The 18,953-nt window shown below is 35.1% G+C and overlaps 1 protein-coding gene across 5 annotated transcripts in view; it reads left to right on the forward strand.

Moving 5' to 3' along the window:
• Positions 1-18,953, forward strand: part of FRYL (FRY like transcription coactivator) — a 162,932-nt gene that overhangs the window by 96,255 nt on the left and 47,724 nt on the right. For all 5 annotated transcript variants that reach the window (XM_051617266.1, XM_051617268.1, XM_051617269.1 and 2 more), the window contains 19 exons: positions 37-169; positions 413-520; positions 1,802-2,039; positions 2,678-2,863; positions 2,950-3,036; positions 3,821-4,089; positions 4,457-4,652; positions 5,615-5,739; positions 8,526-8,583; positions 9,584-9,675; positions 11,318-11,490; positions 11,926-12,086; positions 12,607-12,717; positions 13,484-13,638; positions 13,878-13,977; positions 15,027-15,195; positions 15,900-16,159; positions 17,056-17,196; positions 17,985-18,153. In XM_051617266.1, the coding sequence (XP_051473226.1) occupies positions 37-169; positions 413-520; positions 1,802-2,039; positions 2,678-2,863; positions 2,950-3,036; positions 3,821-4,089; positions 4,457-4,652; positions 5,615-5,739; positions 8,526-8,583; positions 9,584-9,675; positions 11,318-11,490; positions 11,926-12,086; positions 12,607-12,717; positions 13,484-13,638; positions 13,878-13,977; positions 15,027-15,195; positions 15,900-16,159; positions 17,056-17,196; positions 17,985-18,153 (2,931 nt within the window). The remainder of the gene's footprint in view (positions 1-36; positions 170-412; positions 521-1,801; positions 2,040-2,677; positions 2,864-2,949; positions 3,037-3,820; positions 4,090-4,456; positions 4,653-5,614; positions 5,740-8,525; positions 8,584-9,583; positions 9,676-11,317; positions 11,491-11,925; positions 12,087-12,606; positions 12,718-13,483; positions 13,639-13,877; positions 13,978-15,026; positions 15,196-15,899; positions 16,160-17,055; positions 17,197-17,984; positions 18,154-18,953) is intronic.

The following is an 18,953-nucleotide window of genomic DNA, read 5'->3' on the forward strand; positions in this document are numbered from 1 at the left end:
AATGAGAGGGGTGATCAGAATTCTTTGACTTTTCAGGCATGTCCATATACTACCCTCAAGTCCGAAAAGCCCTAGACAGTATTCTCAGGCATTTGGACAAAGAAGTTGGAAGGCCCATGTGCATGACTAGTGTGCAGATGTCCAATAAAGAACCTGAAGACATGATCACGTATGTAGTGAATTACAATAAATTCACTGTCACAGTTACATCATTTTTATGCTGTAATGTTGCAGATGCCATCATTAATGTATTACAGTTGTTGGCTTTTTACTTGATTATTAAATGACTTCCGATTTCGTTAATTAATGTTAAAAAAAAATAGTTAGCTCCTTAGTTTTGACAAGAAATTGAAAATACTTGTGGTGTACTGAGGTAGATTTCCTTGTTTTGTTGATTATAAACTTTTTCCAGAGGTGAGAGAAAACCCAAGATAGATTTGTTCAGAACTTGTATTGCTGCTATCCCAAGACTGATTCCAGATGGCATGAGCAGGACTGACCTCATTGAATTGCTTGCAAGGTAAGGAAAATAAAATTCTGCCCTTATTGGATGTTCCTTTTTAGATGCTGTATGTTTATGAGTCTGTCAGTGCACTGTGCGGTGTGAGTCCAGTGCATACAGAATCTGTTCCTCCTTCTCCTGCCTACCTTTGGCGCTTGCTCTAATGTTACTGGCCAGCAGAGCACAGGGTAGATTTATCCTAAAGATATGCACTTCTTTCTAGAGAGATTTTCTTGAAAAGTGGGAACTTATTTCTGTTGCATTATTTTTTGTACTCATCCTTTTGTTACTACTATCATACTTCCCCATCCCCCTTTTTTTTTCTCTTTCATTCTGTTGCTAGTGCTGTGACTTATTATAAAGGCATTCTTTTTGACCTTACCAAAATGTGAGACACACTTTAGAGAAACTTTTTTCTTGTTCTCCACTAATCCTGCTTCCTTTTTCCTTTTTTTTTTTTTTTTTTCATCCACCACTACCCTTTTCTTTGATTCTTATCTCAATTGAAATTGAATGTGCCTTATGAATACTGATAAGTAGTTGAGACAACTGGACAGCCAGGTGTTTGCACTGACCATTCAGTGAGAATATGTAGTTCTGGTACGTGCAGATGATGTTTACATATTTCTAGAGTGATAAACCTTCCTCTGTTTTCATACAAAAACGGTCTTGGTGCAGAAGTACAGGATCTTTGAAATTATAAATTTGTTTATATATAATGTATTGAGTTACATATATTAAAAATTAGTAATAAGGTGAGAGATTAAGATTTTTCTATCACTTTTTCATCAATATTAAAAATTGCATAAAAGACGTGATGTATTAAGTAACAATACAGTACTGGATAAGTTTTGTCTACCATAGCAGGCTGAAACATATTATAAAGTATTTTTGGTGCATTTTTTTTCCCTCATATTCAAAGTAAAGCTGCTATATCTGCAAAAATATTTTCAATTTTAATTCAAAGAAAATAACCTGATTTTCTTAATTCAAAGAAAATCACAGGGTGCCTTTCTGCTGAGCTCTGAGGTGGTTGCTCAGATGCATGCAAAGGTGTGCAGCCATGAGCATCTCTCTTGAAAATTATTTGTTTACACTAAGTTTTGTGAAGTCTTGCATAAATAATTTAGTAGTAGTGCCTTCTGGTAGTAGTCAGTTTAAGATGTATTCACTGCAGAAAATGCCTCTGTGTGAAAGTTTTCTACATTGTACAGTAAATGAGTTAACAGCAAACTTTATAAAGGCAGGTTAAGAGTATGCCAATCTAGGGTGATGACACTGATATTTTTTTCTAAACAGGCTGACAATTCATATGGATGAAGAACTTCGTGCCTTGGCTTTCAATACTCTCCAAGCATTAATGCTTGATTTTCCAGATTGGCGGGAAGATGTTCTTTCAGGATTTGTATATTTTATTGTGCGTGAAGTGACTGATGTCCACCCAACACTTCTTGACAATGCAGTAAAAATGTTAGTGCAGCTCATAAATCAGTGGAAACAAGCAGCCCAGATGCAGAATAAAACCCAAGATTCTCAGGTATTTTTAAATAAAGTAATTTGATGTTAAAATGTGGTCTGAATCTGCATACATTTTTATGAGTAGGCTTTATTATTTTTCTTAAGTAATAAAAATTTAGCTTACTTTCTCACAGTGCTTCAAGATTTTTAGACCCATTATTTTAAGTAAGCACTTTTGTAAAAATTGCTCTAATACTATGAAGTATTCCTTAAACACTAATTCATGGTCACAATTTTTGCCTTAGATCAGAAGTCATCCTGTGTAGCTAGAAATATATTAAACAGAAGTGGTTAAACAGTAGAACTAGATAAAAAGCACATGTTTTTACTAAAAAACAGAAAGGGTAAAAATAATTTATATTTATACAATCACGTATGTAAGAGTAGTATTTATTTATTTTTTATTTTGCCCTCACTGCATCATTCTAGTGAGAAAGTGAAACAGGAAAGACTATCTTGTCATATTTGGACTGAATTCAGAGAGATCCTAAAAAACCAAAGTAGGTGATACGCCATTCTCATAATGCAGAATTTGACAAGTGGCCAAACAAGATCTTAATACCTTATGATTAATTCTGCCATCACCCATAATGAAACTATAGCTTGGTTGTGTTTACTTTTTTCTTAATGTGCTCAATTTCTGCCATCTTTTCCTAGCGTGGTGTATCCAATGGGGCTGCACATTCCCTTCCTCTGGAGAGAACCCTTTATTCCAGTGTATTTCATGTGGTGGAAGGCTTTGCTTTGGTCATCCTTTGCAGCACAAGGCCTGCCACCAGAAGATTAGCTGTCAGCGTTCTCAGAGAAATAAGGGCCTTGTTCACGCTTCTAGAAATTTCTAAGGTAAGAGTTGATAACCCATTCTTTTGACCCCTCAATGAAACTGCTTTTCTTTGAGCCTTTTATGCTTCGTGTTTTGTCTTTTGTAGAGTGATGATGAGTTGGCTATAGATGTAATGGACAGACAAAGTGCTACTATCCTGGAGAGTTTCATACATCTCACTGGGGCTGACCAGGTATAAGTTTTTTTATTTTAGGTTGGTTGTAATATGAGGGAATTCTGCAAAAAATATCCCAAATAAATTGTATATATTTTAAATTATACTGTTAACTGTGTTCATGCCGACTTTATCAGCAATTTATCACCTTAAAATAAATAAACCAAACCAAACACTCAAAAAACTTGAGAAGTGTTGTGAGGCTGACACCACCATTAGTCTCTGGCCAGTAGTGTGTCATGTGACCACTACACACACAGGCAACTGTATCTGTTTTTTCTCATCTTGCTCATAGATCACAATTTATTTGAAACAAAAAACTTTTTCTGCAGCAATGGTGTGTCTAACAATGTGTCTTCTATACCTGATGAAAGCTATAATAACTGTCAATGAGTAACAATTGAATTCCATTTTTATATATTTTATCATTGACTTTTAAGTATCAAGGAGAAGCACTTCTTGTTTTAGGAAGCAAGTTGAAATTCAGTAGTAAGGCTTCTGGAGTCCAGAGTCTATTGGAAGAATTAAGTCATTATGAGTGAAAGGGACTTTTTCTAGAATTTACTGTTTCCTAATACCTAGTTCCTTCCCAAGCAGCATGTTTATAAAACTGTCCACATAAGGAACTTCTGTAAAAAAATGCATAAATTAAGCAATGTGTTTTATTTATTCCAGATGTGGTTTTGACACTAACACCATATTAGATGTTTAACTATGAGGAGATCGTTATTTCATATACATGGATATTAAATGTTGCCTTGTTCTTTTTTTTGTTCTTTTTTTTTTTTTTTAATGCACACAGACTACTTTACTATACTGTCCCAGTTCAATAGATTTACAAACTCTAGCTGACTGGAATTCTTCCCCAATCAGCCACCAGTTTGATGTTGTCAGTCCATCACATATATGGATATTTGCACATGTGACTCAAGGCCAGGATCCATGGATTATAAGCCTCTCAAGTTTTATGAAACAGGAAAATCTTCCAAAACACTGCCCAACAGCTGTAAGCTATGCTTGGACGTTTGCTTATACCAGACTCCAACTACTGTCTCCACAAGTGGATATAAAGTAAGTTAGTTTCCAAAGTAAATGCAATATATTATTTGAGTATTCTTTCAATATTTATCATCATTGTAATGTCATTATGTTTCAGTAAGGTAACATATGCACTGTAAATATTTACTGTGGGTTTAAATCAGGTTTATATAACAAAATAAAAGCAGTTCCATCTGGGAATATGTTATTTGCTTAAAGATTAATTAATGCCTTCAGCTATATCATAATTCAACAAATTTGACTATATAAGTACATATATATTGATGTACAGGTCTTTTCTGAATAGTTTATTCAGAGTTTACTGTGCTAGCTATTTTGGAAGCAATGGCATTGAAACCTGTTAAGCTTTGTTTATGGAACTGAGCTTTTTTTTCAATAGCAGCCCAATCAATGCGAAGAAAGTGAATACGACTACAAGCAGTGATTCCTATATTGGGCTCTGGAGAAACTACCTGATTCTTTGCTGCAGTGCAGCGTCTTCTTCAAACTCCTCCACCTCCACAGGCTCTGTGAGATGTTCCCCTCCTGAGACGCTGGCGTCTACTCCTGACAGTGGTTATAGCATTGATTCAAGAGTAGGTTATTTTAATGCTAATTCTGTATAAGTCTACGTCTTATTTGAAGTAGAAACATCTGAGCCTTACAGTAACTATCATGATTCTTAGAAACTTTTGTAGAAAACTATGATGAAGGCTAGAAGCTTGTCTGAAAACATGCCTAAGTGTACATTCATATTTCACTCGTTTAGGATGATGTTTGTGTTCACTTCTGTTCCAAATCCACACTGGTGAAGCTTTTCTACTTACGTTTTTTAAGGCAAAATCTAATCACCTCGTGAAAACGTTAACCCAATCTCAAAGTCTTATCTAGTGGTAATGAAGAAAAGTTTTGTTTACCATTAAGGATTTTTTTTTTTTATTAGTAGACTTCTGCAATTCTGAGCTAATAGCCCCTCACTTCAATAACTGAAGCATTGATATATTCAGACATGATGTATCTTGTTAGGTTTTTCCCAACCACAGACAGTTTTCTGTCTGCCTTGCTCCATATCACCTGCAAGTTTGTATTTTTGGGGGGATTTTTTTGGCTTTTTGTTTTTCTCCTTTTTGCATTCCTGTAGAAAGGTATAGTAGAGGTGATGATAAGTCTTGGACTATGCAGTGGATTTTTGGCAGAAGCAGTTTATTCCATTTGTTATTATTGCCCTTTCCCTAAATCTGAGAAACAAGACAGGAAGTTTTGTTGTCTTTGAAAGCTGCAATGGAATCTGCTTCCTCTCCCTAAGAAGAGCAGATACACTAAACATGCAAAGCATCAGTTTATAATGTTGACAATGAAAATTCAATTATACAAGAAATGGAGTAGTTAACTATTTCAGAAAATATTTTTCCATGTCAAAGATAAAATTTTTCATTTTTATAATTTTAGTTCAATGATCAGCCTGAGAATATGTAAAATTGCAGCAGATGTTTTAATGTCATATGATCTGATTGCTTGGTAACTACTCCATTCTGTTCTGTTCTGGTTTTCTTCTTAGATCATTGGCATTCCGTCCCCTTCCTCCCTGTTTAAGCACATAGTTCCAATGATGCGCTCTGAGAGCATGGAAATTACAGAATCCCTTGTGCTGGGACTTGGCAGGACCAACCCAGGAGCTTTTAGGTAACTGTTGTGTTTCATCTGGTTTTCTAATTGATTACAAAGCTGGGGAATCAGAGCTCAGGAAAAAAAAACGTTGTTTGTTGGTTGTTTTAAAGAGTTTAATAAAAGCAGTAAGAATTTGTCTTTTATAGTGCTTTTTGGTGTGATAAAGATTACTAGAGGTTGAAATAATTGTCTGCATAAAGAAAAAGAAGTCCGTTGGAACAATGAAAAGCTGCCTGTCATTGATATTAAAGGCTGCCCTTATACAAAAGAAAAGACTCTGTGGACTATTAACATTTGAAATAATGTTTTTAAGAATTACTAAACTGTCCTTACTGGTGTTGCCAACAAACATATCTTTCTGAGCTCTTCTTGTGTAGGAAATTCTTGATAACAGTATTTTAAAAAGAGATTTTTTGATCAAGCTGAAAAAAATACCAGTTAGAGCTGTTTTCTGACTGTTACTGAAGTTTCTGAAATTTGTGGTGCATCTGTCTCCCCCCATCTCTTTTTTTTTTTTTTTTTTTTTCTTGAATAAATTTCCTGTAACTTCGTAACTAATGCACCTTTCTCATTCGTGTACTGATGACAAGTCCATGTGGATTAGTTTGGGTGCGGATAACCGTGATCTACAATAGTAGATCACAAATGCCAAGTCACTTGTTTTGTCAGTTTAATTTTATGTATCACATTCAACATACTTGGATTCAGCACATAGTCCAAAACTTGTGGTTACCCTACTGTGACAAGTCTTTATATAAGTGTCAAATTCGAAGTGGCCTTCCTAGCTATCTTGGCATTCCTACCTCAACTGAAATTGACTTTTCTTCAGATCCTAATATATTCTACTCTCAACATGTCGTACAAATCCACTGAGATGAAAAGACAGCTCCATGCCAGGAAGTTGTGAGTTTTAAGATGCATCTCTGTGCCACTGTCCTCAATTAACAGCTCCCTCTTTATGGAGAGTGGGTGAAGAGCCAGAACATCTGAGGGGAAAAAACTTCTTGGGAATGCCAATGTTCAGCATCAGATGTTCCCTGGTAGCAGCCAGCCTCTTAAAATGAAGAGTTACGAAGTTGTACCATGCTGTAGCAACTATGCTTCTGCAGAAGAAATCAGGGATTGCTATCTCTCTTATTTTTTAATGAAATGTTGCTTCTCTACAATCACTTGAAAACTGGAGAGATGAGATATTATGGCAGATGAGGAGCCAAAGATGTATTTGAAACCATAACACCAAGTTGTTAGTTATAGTATTCTGTTTTACTCCTTTGATAATCTTCTAATTGTATATCATACCTGACTTTACTCTTCTACCAGGAGTAGAGCAAGACTTTGTCCCATGACCCTGAAGATCTGCTGAACAGTTGAAATCATAATTGTGCTCTACAAGTCTAGAAAATGCTTTCAGAAAGAGTTTCACCAGAAATCCTTGTTTTCCAAATTAGAAACCATTCATTCATCAAACTTAAATATATCTAATCCTTATCAGTCTTCTGATTTTTTTTGTTTGGAATTACATGTTTTGTTTCTGATTACTAGCTTTTTTCCTCTGTCCATTGTGCATACTCACACCAGATGCTAAGTGTAGCCCATCCTTCACCAATGCAGCTCTCTACTGGTTTGTTGTTTTAGTTTTTTTAAGTACTGTTCCTCCTCGCTTGGTATGTTTTACTTGGGAATTTTTTTCTTTATAGATTATATGTATATGCAGTCCACTTAAACTTGGTAGTTCTTCTTTTTCTCTTTTGTTTTCTGTTACTGACCACATGAAAATGTCTAGATGTCTCTTGCTCTCCATTGAAACCTGACCCTTTACTATGTTTTAGCACAAAAAAACCCTGGTTTCTTCCATATTCATTTCTGAGTTGTCTGTGTTTGAAAGTGTAAACCAATCCCTAGCAACGCTTAAATCTCTCATAATTGAGTGCACTGCAAAAGTTTGTGCAGCTTTCTGATCACCTGGAACCCACTCTCTGAAGCAGGACTTTTGAATGATGTAGCAGAGGAGTCAAGCATTTACCATGAAAACTTGAAGTAGTTTATGCTTTTGATATGTCTGAATTACAGTAACACAGGAAGTAGAAAAATCTGTCACACTCCCAACAAATGTAAGCTTGAGGATATGGTTACTATGTTAACAAATATTAAAGTAAAACAAATATCTTTTTACCTTAGCATTGCGTCTGCACAGATCCCTACTACTAATGTTGTTCCCTTTTCCCTGCCTGCTTTCTGGCGTCATAAAAGATTCTCAGTTTGGCAGAAGGAGCTGAGTGGTATTAAAGTGCTAATAAAGACTGTGTGGCTTCAGAACAACTTGGGAATGTAACCACAGCATTGAAGCATATTGCTTTTCAGTTTTCACAGAGACTAGTCTGACTTCTGTCAGCATAGCATGATTTGCCGTAAAGAAACAACTCATGACAACTAAAAGAGCATTGTATGATTTAATTTTTTTAATAGTATCTTCTGGCTTCATAAGGCTTTGTTAAACACTGAATATGAAAATAAATTAATATAATATGTGACAGAAATACAGCATAAAACATGATGAATGCAAATTCATGTGTAATTATTGAGACATCTGTTTGGTAGTCTGTCTTTAAATTAGGAAAGTATCTTCCTAGGAAGCATGTCTCTCAAATGCGGATCTATTTCAGAAACCTGCAGGTAAAGAAGGAAAACCTGAGGGTGTTTTTAAGTTATATTGTAACACTAGTTGCAGTGAAACTTCTTTCAGATGAGATCTTAATTTAATTGTTATTTTTATCTTTCTTATTTATTTTATTTTAATTCAGGGAACTAATAGAAGAATTACATCCTATAATTAAGGAAGCACTTGAAAGAAGGCCAGAGGTAATTAGATATTTTCCACTGTATTCAGTATGTAGTTTAACTGTCTTCTCAGAAATGGTAGTCAAGAAAAGTTACTGTGTTTAATTGCTGAACCTAAAAACTGTCAGTATACCAGATAAAAAGGTGAGATGTTACTTCTTAAAATTATTGTGAGGTGTTTACATTAGAAGAGCTCTGTGTTTGTTTTGAGCTCTGTGTTATTTCTGTATTAAAGAGGTTTTTTTCAAATGATGAAAAAAGTACTGTACCCTTTTCTACATTCCTTTAATTCCTTTTACCTAAGTGTAGTTTACACAGTTGTTACTTCATTGTATCATCAGTGACATGCCCACAATTAGTAGTACTTAAGACATAGGATTGAGTTCTACTGTCTACCAACTTTTGTTTGTTTTTTAAATTGCAAAAGGCTGTAATCTCACCTGGCTGACTGCTCTGACTAAAAATTTCCTCATGGAAGAGTATGTTTTAAAGCAGGGTTTAGGAGCCCTAGTAGATATTAATAGAAACAATAAACTCTGCAAACACAAACTCAGATATGATTACTCAGTATTTTTTGTAGTAACTCATGTTCTTATTAGTAATACATTTGTAATTAAGTAGAGTTGATGGGAAGGAGCATCATTTCTGTTTCAAAATGTTGCTGGACTACAGTGTGTCTAGTCAGCCTTGCATGCAAATATGTAGAAAGACTGGCATTTATACTTCAATTAATCATTTTATGTGTTGCACTTTGCAACAGGAGACTGATAAAAAACGTTCTTTTCATACTACATAAAATAGCAAACCTAGTATATCTTGGAGTTGCAATAGGAAAAAATCTTACTAGTTGTCTGGTTTATTAAAATTGGTAGCAATTTTTGTAACTCATCGTTAAAGGTTGGCACCCCTGATAGTTGGTGCCAGTTGTTGTACATCTGTAATAATGCTTTTATTTGCCATGCTGATTTCATTATTTGTTTTTCCTCTGCTTCATTTAATTTTGTTTTCCTCTGTTGAACAGAACATGAAACGACGCAGGCGTCGAGATATTTTACGAGTACAACTAGTACGAATATTTGAACTGTTGGCAGATGCTGGTGTCATTAGTCACAGGTAGGGGCAGCACTGATGAGATAATGTTGGTTATACTTCTGAATTAAGTCACTCATATTCTTATGACCCAGTATAACAAGCGTGCAAAATTTTTCAGTGAGTTTTAGTATACTGCTAAACAAATAACCATGGTTTTATGAAACTTACACTGGCTTTCTAATCCTTCCCTCCCCCAGGCTTTTTGTCGCAGTGGTTTATGTTTTAGTCAAAATGCTGCTGTTCCCAGGACATTGCTTTGAAGACACAGTGTGTCATGTTCCTTTTTGTTCTTGTGTGTGTGTGTGTGTGTTCAAACATTGCACCAGTTATGTGAATGAGAAAATGCAAGTCTGGAATTTTTCCTTACCTGGAATCTTGGTGCTAGTCAGCATGTCCTATGCATAGAAGGCTACTGTTCATTAATATTGAACCTTCTTTTTTATGAGGGAGGCTGTTAACTGAGTTAGGGTTTGTTTTTCTCAATTCACCCTACTTGTATAAGGACACTGAAATAAGACTTAAAATTCTGGGATACGTTTTACAGGTCTCTTCAAGTTGTTTTTTTCTATGCAGATGGAGTTTTACAAGAGCAAGCGGGCTAGGAGATGGTTAGGCTAGCTCTTCCCATTCTGTAAGACATGGCTATGGTTGACAATAAATGAATATCAATGTAATCAGTGTGCAATTCTCAGTCTTCAGGCTACTAGTATATGTTTTAGAATGTTGCCTCAGAAGCATTGCTAAAATGCCTTTCTTCTTTTCAGCATTGTGGGAAACTGATATTTCAGAGTGTAGCCATTAAAATCATACTCTCCCTTCTTATCTTTTAAGATGCTCACTGGTGTTTAGTAGCGTATGTAAATATCTCTTAACTGCAGTCTGCACCCTGGAACTTTCTCAGCGTTTCTCTCCAAGGACAGTCTGACTCTGTGGTGGAAGCTAGCAAGCAATTAAGGGCTACCATAAACCTCCTCATCTTGTCTTTGGTGTGCAAACCAACTACCATGCTTGGTAGTTGTCTTCAGTACAAATGTGGAAAGATGGTGGAGGGAGCTGAGAGGAAAGTAATTACCCTTCTAACAATTGTTATGCAAAAGAGGGCATATTTGAATCACATGCAGTCTTTAATTTCCTTACTTAGTTTAGTACTGACATTTAGTCAGACACTGAAGCAATGAGGATGCAAAACAAGCATATAAAATTAATAAATTACTTTAATCTGCTAGTAGTCAATAGTATGTCGTGAAGTACTGAACATATTGGCTGAATCCCAAAAATCAGTATGTAATATAGATGTTTGTAGTCAGGCAGTAGTAATTAGTTTCTTCTGGTTTGCAAATTGCATAGGCTTTTTGGGAAGGAGAGCATGGTTGTTTGGGATTTTTTATTACTGTTTTCAATACTTGTCTCTAATATAGGAACCTGATTCTGTGGAAGGGTGGGTGACTTGTAATAGTGAGACTTGATTATTAATTTGCTCCCCCACCCCACTCTGGAGCTTTTTATTTAAAACCGAAATATAATTGGGTGAATAAATTACTTTAAATTTAATATTTGCAGTAATGAGGTTGCAGCTTTTAAAGAGAAAAAAAAAAGTTTTTTTTCAAAAATCGTTTATGTATTGATCATGCTATTTCATTATTTTTTTAATTTTATTTTTAAGTGCAAGTGGTGGCCTTGATAATGAAACACATTCCCTCAACAACACTTTACTTGAGTATGTTGATCTAACGAGGCAACTCCTAGAAGCAGAAAACGAAAAGGATTCTGATACATTGAAAGATATCCGATGCCATTTTAGTGCCTTAGTGGCAAATATCATTCAAAATGTTCCAGGTATGTAAAAATGCTTTAACAACTTGTGATGACTGTCTTTGATATGCAGTGCATTAAAAAAAAATTAAAATCCACTTTTTCTCTGAAGTTTCAGAATGTTTTCATAAAAATAATTTATGCCATCAGTTTTGTGTGTAACTTCAGCAGCGTGAGTTTTTAAGAGAGATTTTTTATACTGCTTGGGAGCATACAAGTAATTTTCTTACCATAAGTCTTGTTGGTTGGCAGCGCATTTGTATCTCCTAGACTAATAAATAGCTTATGCTTCTAAACTAGTGGCATTAAACAGGACAATAGTAAACCTACACACAGCTTTGATGATGTTGAAATAGTGTCTTTACATCTATATTCATTGTTTGGCTCTTTTTTTGTTTTATGTGTTTTATTTTAAAGAATGACAAGAGGAGTGTTTCTGACTTTATGCTTATCTTACAGTACATCAGAGAAGAAGTGTCTTTCCCCAGCAGAGTCTACGCCACAGTCTATTTATGTTGTTCAGTCATTGGGCAGGTCCTTTTAGTATCATGTTTACTCCACTGGACAGATACAGTGATAGAAACATGCGAATAAACAGACACCAATACTGTGCATTAAAGGTATTTTAGCACCTTTTGAATATTGGAAATAGATTACTATGTTAACTTTTCTAATTAAAACTTAACATTTGGGCTTTTTTAAATGTGGTTTTCACACTGTTATTGCCATTCATGACTCAGTTATTTTTCTCCTCTGCCTACATGTGAATTTATGGCAGTTGGGCTGTTTCCGAACTGTTGCACCTGCTATAGGAATTTCTTAAGATTACTACTAAATGTTCACTTCTGGTGATTTTAGTTCTCAGTTGCTTAGGGAGAAAGGCTTTCATGTAAAAGTATATTAACGATCAAACTGACATGTTAACTGTTACATACGTTGGCATTTCAGTATTGAGGGTTCCTTGCATTTGGGAGTTGAGAAAAATATTATCTGATAATTTCTTAAGAAGTACTTTGTAAGCCTTGATCTTCCTCCTTCGAATGAGCAGGAGTTCGTTTTCTGGTATTTTAATTAACTTGGTAAAGTTATTTCCTGTATCTGATTTATTAAAATGTAGTGTTTTTCAATTACTTTCTAAAGGCTATGTCTGCTGTACTGTGTTGTGGCCCTGTTGCAGATAATGTCGGGCTCTCATCTGATGGCTATTTATACAAATGGCTGGATAACATTTTGGATTCACAAGATAAAAAGGTAATAAAGGCAACGTCAGCATCGGTTTGCAATTACCAGTGCCTTCAAGATGTGCTTGAATGAGTTTTGCTGTCAGATTGGTCTAAATGCTTTGGAGTGTCTTCAGCTCAAAGCTGGTTTGATAGTGCATGTTTTTACACTGTCCTTAATATCTGTATTCACCCTACTGAGGAGGGCAGCACCTAATCACAGCCTAAGAACAGACCAAACAGAATGGAAGAGGAGGGGGTAAAGGAGTGGAATACTGTATATCCTTTATAAGCTAATCAGCTAGGTAAGTTGTAGCAATAAGCAGATCTGTTAAAAATTCAAAGGAGATGAGATTTTGAACGTGAACTCTTGTGAGTCTGTACAGTCTATTGAGACTGTGGAGTTACAGAGACTAAGTTGTACATCTAAAAAGTGCTTTTCTGTATCTGATGCTTTCACATCAGTGTTCAGCTTGTAGTAAATGAGAGAATTGCTAAAGGTAGCATTTATACTGAGGAAAATAAAAAGTCAGTAGAGCTATCTAGTTATTTGCTTCAGTAGTTTATCACTGTGTGCAAGTTGAACATTAAACAATTGGATAGAATTACCTCTTATTTTAAGCAGGTCTTTAAGTTAAGGTCTTTTTTTTTTTTTTAAATGGAACAATTTTTGCATGTTGCCATTGTTTTTAAATTGTATTTTATTAAATATCTATTTCCATTTTTTATGCCATTTTGGTAAGTTAGTCTATTTTTCTGCATTTATAAATAGATACTGTTTTTTTCCTGTAATATAGGTTCACCAGCTAGGCTGTGAGGCAGTCATGCTGCTCTTGGAACTCAACCCTGACCAGAGCAACCTCATGTACTGGGCCGTAGACCGGTGTTACACAGGTTCCAAGCGGGTAGCAGCTGGCTGTTTTAAAGCCATAGCCAGTGTGTTCCAAAACAGGTACTACAGTGTTTCCCAAAACTTGGAACTTTAATTTTCAAAGTGTGTTTTCATGTAGAACTGAGTTTTTTCCTCCCCCAAAGAGAAAAGATCATCCCTGTTTGTGTGTATGTGTTAACAGAGAAAATTTTCAAAATGTTATCCTATACCCTATCTCCTGTAAATTAAGCTTTAATACATTAAAAATTAAAAAAGCTAAATATCTTTTTACTTATTTTATGCTTGCAATTTTTCCCTAGGGATTACCAGTGTGATACAGTGACCCTTCTGAATCTGATACTATTTAAAGCAGCTGATTCTACTAGGGCTATCTATGAAGTTGCTATGCAACTATTACAGGTTTGTAAGCTACTTTTTTTCTTCTTTTAAAATAAGATTCTTCCCAGTGCATTTAAAAAAATAAAACTGTCATTATGTGGTTGTCCCTCCAGTAAGTAAATACAGTGTGTGTCTTTTTTTCTGCTCTATTTGAATGCGTATTTAGGCCAGATCCATATCTGGCATGAATAGACTTGCATGGAAGTGTGTCTGTTTTCATTAACTAAGCACTCAAGACTTCCATTTTCATAATACCTGCTTTTTCAAGAGGCAAAACCTAAATGAAAATTCTTCTGGTTTGGTCATGAAAAAGAGTGATATATAGCTCCATTTGTCCAAAAGCACCTCGGAGAGATGTATATTGCTGCCTGTCCCTTTACTGTCTCTGCTGGGGTAGCAGTCTTCTGATTTTTGAATTAACACCAAACATTTTTTCATCCATCTTTGTGGAGAGGTGATAGTGAAAATCTTGTTAGCAGTTTAATTCACTTTTGTATATTCTTTTCCAAGGTCATTTAGGGGTAAGCTTAATCTTACAGGCGGAGTGTTTAAATAAGTCTCCACTGAAGTCACACCTCTTCTAATATGTCTGCACTTGCTCCATCCTCCTATTTAGCCTCATCTTTCTTCTCCAGTGTGCACCACTGCTTGAGATCAGCCAAAACTGACTGAAAATACTGAAAGGCTTTAGCCTCCAACTGCATCTCTGGCACATCAGAGATTACAATTCTCCTATCCAGGTCTCACAGATGAGCAGAAATGGATACTGTTTGGAAATACAAGTGTTCAATAGTATTACACGTTTTGTTATAGAGAAATTTCTATTTATTGTGGCATTTTGTGAAGGTATGTTTCTGAATTGTATTGCTGGAAACTCATTAAGTGCAGTGAGTCTTAGCTAGTCTTCTATGAAATTACCACAGTGTTGGTGAATGCTGTAGATGTATGGGGATCTGCCTAGACAGGAAACATTAAATTAGAGTAGATACGTGAATTTAAAAATTATTTTATATATAGATTCCCATTGTAGCTCTAAACTTAGCTTCAAATTCTGAACATTACTTTTGTAGATCTTGGAACCAAAGATGTTCCGTTATGCTCACAAACTGGAAGTTCAGCGGACGGATGGGGTCTTGGGTCAGCCTTCTCCTTTACCACATCTGTATTCCATGTCGTATTATCAACTATCAGAAGAATTAGCAAAGACTTATCCTGAGCTAACACTTGCTATCTTCTCAGGTATGGCTGTAAAACAAAACAGAAATCTTAACTGGGTCAAAAGCATGGTACAAAATGTGTAATTCTTACTTTTGAAGAATATATTTATATGTAATCTACTGAAACAAGGACAAGAAGATAACAATATATGGAAAAAACTGAGTGAGACTTTTTGGTTTACTTGTATTTGTAATATATTCAAGAGGAAACAAAGATATTTTACTGACTTTGATAGCCATGAAAAATAAATTAGACAAATAATTAACAACCCTTTTAAAGAATAATTCTTCTATTGTTCTTTCTAGTGTTTTTTATTTACTGTAGATTGTTTAAAACTATTAAGTTGAATTTTAAAACAATTTAATATTAATTAAAAAAACTATTAGGACTAACATGAGGAAGAAAAGATTTTACGTGCTTTTTTCCCCAAAGTTGGTAGATTTTGGCATGCTCTAGGGTTTAAGTTCCTTCCTCCTATTAGAGGAATATATGCATATGATACGGTTTCATCAATATGCTGTTTGTAAGTAGTGTCTTCAGTTAGCTCTGCTGAAGTCTGTGGACTTTATGAAATGGTGCTAGTCAGCTAAACAAAAAAATGGTGTCTGTATCAGCGTTACCGTATATCAGTATGGTCTGCTGGGCTCATGGTTGTGGTTGTTACTACCAAAACATTCTCATTACTGATTTGCAATTCATGTATGTCCCTGATTTTTGAATGACAGAAGTAAGTCAGAGAATCCAGACGGCTCACCCAGCTGGGAGACAAGTGATGCTGCACTATCTGCTGCCATGGATGAACAATATTGAGTTGGTAGACTTGAAACCTTTGCCAACCATTCGTCGGCAAGATGAAGATGAGGAAGATTCTTTGAAAGACAGAGAAATGATGGTGAACAGTAGACGATGGCTACGAGGAGAAGGCTGGGGATCCCCACAAGCTACAGCTATGGTTCTGAACAATCTCATGTATATGACTGCAAAGGTAAAACTCAGTACTGAAGTGCTCTGTCTTACTCCAGCAGGTTGTGTTTCAGGAGCGAGAGAGTACTGTTCAGAGATACTGTGTTACCAAACTTTCAAGAGTTACTGTACATATTTGATGAGTTAGTTATGTATTCCCAAACTATACCATATAGTTTTGAGTTATTACAAGAAATAAGTAATATATAATACAAATTGTACACTAATTATTATTTATAGTAAAAGTGTATAGCCATTGTTCTGCAATATAGACGTATGGCTGGATATAATACCAAGTCACCTGTATATCTGTGATCTCGAAGTGGAGTTTTGGAACTGATCTTGTTGCAGAAGGCTACTAGACCCTCCTCCTACTTCCCGTGGTAGCTGCTTCCAGCAGGGAAAAAGTACTGGTCACACGTAGTGTTCCTGACAATTCTTGATATCTTTGAGTCCTACTGATGAGAGATCATGTTTTAAGCTGCAAATTAAAAACTATTGACAGCCTGTAGTCCATGGAATTTTATTCAGGATTGTCAGCAACTGGGAGTATGAATCTCACCTAAATTTTTATATATTTTATCTATCTATCTATTTATCTATCTATAAAATAAATAGAAAGAAAGGCACATAAATATTTTATATAATGTATAAAGCTATATATTATATATAATTAAATATCTGTATGGGTATGTTTAGGTATATTTTTATATATTTATATATATTTAAAATAGTTATTTAAAATGTGTTTTTATGCAAAGATATGTGAAAGCTTCATTCTAGAATGTGAAAAAGAGCTGCTTCTAGGATTTATGTCTCCATTTTCTAGAGCCTGTCCCACTTGGTCAATACAGGTCATTTTCAAATACATTGTTTTCTACTGGAGTTTACAGGAGAGATATTTATTTTGTTTTCTAGTATGGTGATGAAGTAGCTTGGTCAGAGATAGAAAATGTGTGGACTACTTTGGCAGACAGCTGGCCAAAAAATTTGAAAATAATTTTGCACTTCTTGATCAGTATCTGTGGAGTGAATAGTGAACCCAGCCTTTTGCCTTATGTGAGTATATGATATGTGTCTCTTAAGTACTATTGATATTTTTTAAATTAATTGTGCATCGAACAGAAAGATGAGCAAACAGAAAATGAGAGGTAGGATTTCTAGTATGAAAATCTCTAAATGTGTGATTGTGTCACCCCATACTTTATGACCACTAAATGCTATGAACAAATAAAATCCATTTATTTCATTTGAGTTACTTTGGACATCTGTGTCAAAATTTCCGTATAAGTTCCGGTTAAACCCAGCATTCATGGGATGGCCTTGAAAAAGGAAATAAACCAGAAAGGATATCACACTTAAAATACATGTGAGCCTTCCTTAAGACAATTTGCTGGCTACTGCAATTCAGTCAGGGTGGTAAGTCTGTAGCAGTCCACTTGCCATCAAGAAATACCGTAGAACACAACTGTGATGTATCAAAAATAAATTATATCAAAATACATTTGCTCCAATGTTGATCTCAGATGTTGGTGAAACCTTTGTAAGAAAATCTTTTGTTTCTTAAATAACTGTCATTGAACTCACAAGACTTAGTTTCTTACTCTTGTGATATGTTTCCAGCTTGCTGCTGTTGATAACTGTGAAAGCAATTTTGTTTGCTTTTAGAACTAGAGTATGTTTCAGGTACCCTTCCTGGCAGTGCAGGTGTTGATTCTAACACATGGTATTCAAATCCCAGAGTTTCCTTTTTTCTTTTTTTTTTTCTTTTTTTTTAATTGAGTGCAATAAGAAAGTTACTTATGTACATACTGTTTTATATATTTACACTTGTTTTTTTATGGCAGGTAAAGAAAGTTATTGTTTATTTGGGTAGAGATAAAACAATGCAACTACTAGAAGAGCTGGTGAGTGAACTTCAGCTTACAGATCCTGTCAGTTCAGGAGTCACCCATATGGATAATCCACCATATTACCGCATTACTTCCAGTTACAAAATCCCCTCTGTCACTTCAGGTGAGAATTCATTAACTTAAAATATTATTGTTAATGATAAACATGCTGTTGTCTATCAGTTATAATACAGGAGTTCATCTGTAAATATTCAATAGAAGCACAATGTTCTGTTTCTAAATATAAATTAAGGTTCAAAGTTTGTTTCATGAGATCTGCAGTTTTTTGTGTATCCAGAGTTCGTATTAAAGAACGTCTGATAAGTTCACAAGGAACTGATTTTATTTATCTATGTGTTAGACTTTGTCTACGTTCACATCTTGCACTGTTTGCCCTAACTATATCACTTCTATCAGTCTATATACATCAGTCTGTATCAGACTATATCACATCAATTCAGTCAAAACTATTGGGGAAATTTATATAATTTTAAATCCATGTAAGTCATTGTATTTCAAGTTCTGTTGTAAACAGAAGCTACATCCCTAGAAGTTTAGTAAAGAGTATTTAAGTGAACTTAATAGGAGAATTTATTTAGAAATAATTAACAATTAAAAGTAGATCAATAATTTTAAAAAATGCCCACTGAAAATAAAAAAGGTGTCTACCTCATGCGTCAATCCAAGAACATGCTGAGAAATGTGGGGAAAAGCTGTCTGGTTTTGGTGAAGCAACTTTCAAAGTGATCCACAAAGACATGGATGGAAGGGTGTCTTAAGCAAGGACTTGTTTTTGTGCTGCAGAACTGTCAGTGTTATGAAGCAGCCTGGATGTACCACATAGAGATTATCTGGATCACAAAGTGGATGCTTTGGCACCTGTTCATGAAAGTGTTTTACAAGTATGAAAAAAATTATGGGGCC

Source organism: Apus apus, chromosome 4 (assembly GCF_020740795.1).
Source record: "Apus apus isolate bApuApu2 chromosome 4, bApuApu2.pri.cur, whole genome shotgun sequence".
In the NCBI taxonomy this organism is placed as follows: domain Eukaryota; kingdom Metazoa; phylum Chordata; class Aves; order Apodiformes; family Apodidae; genus Apus; species Apus apus.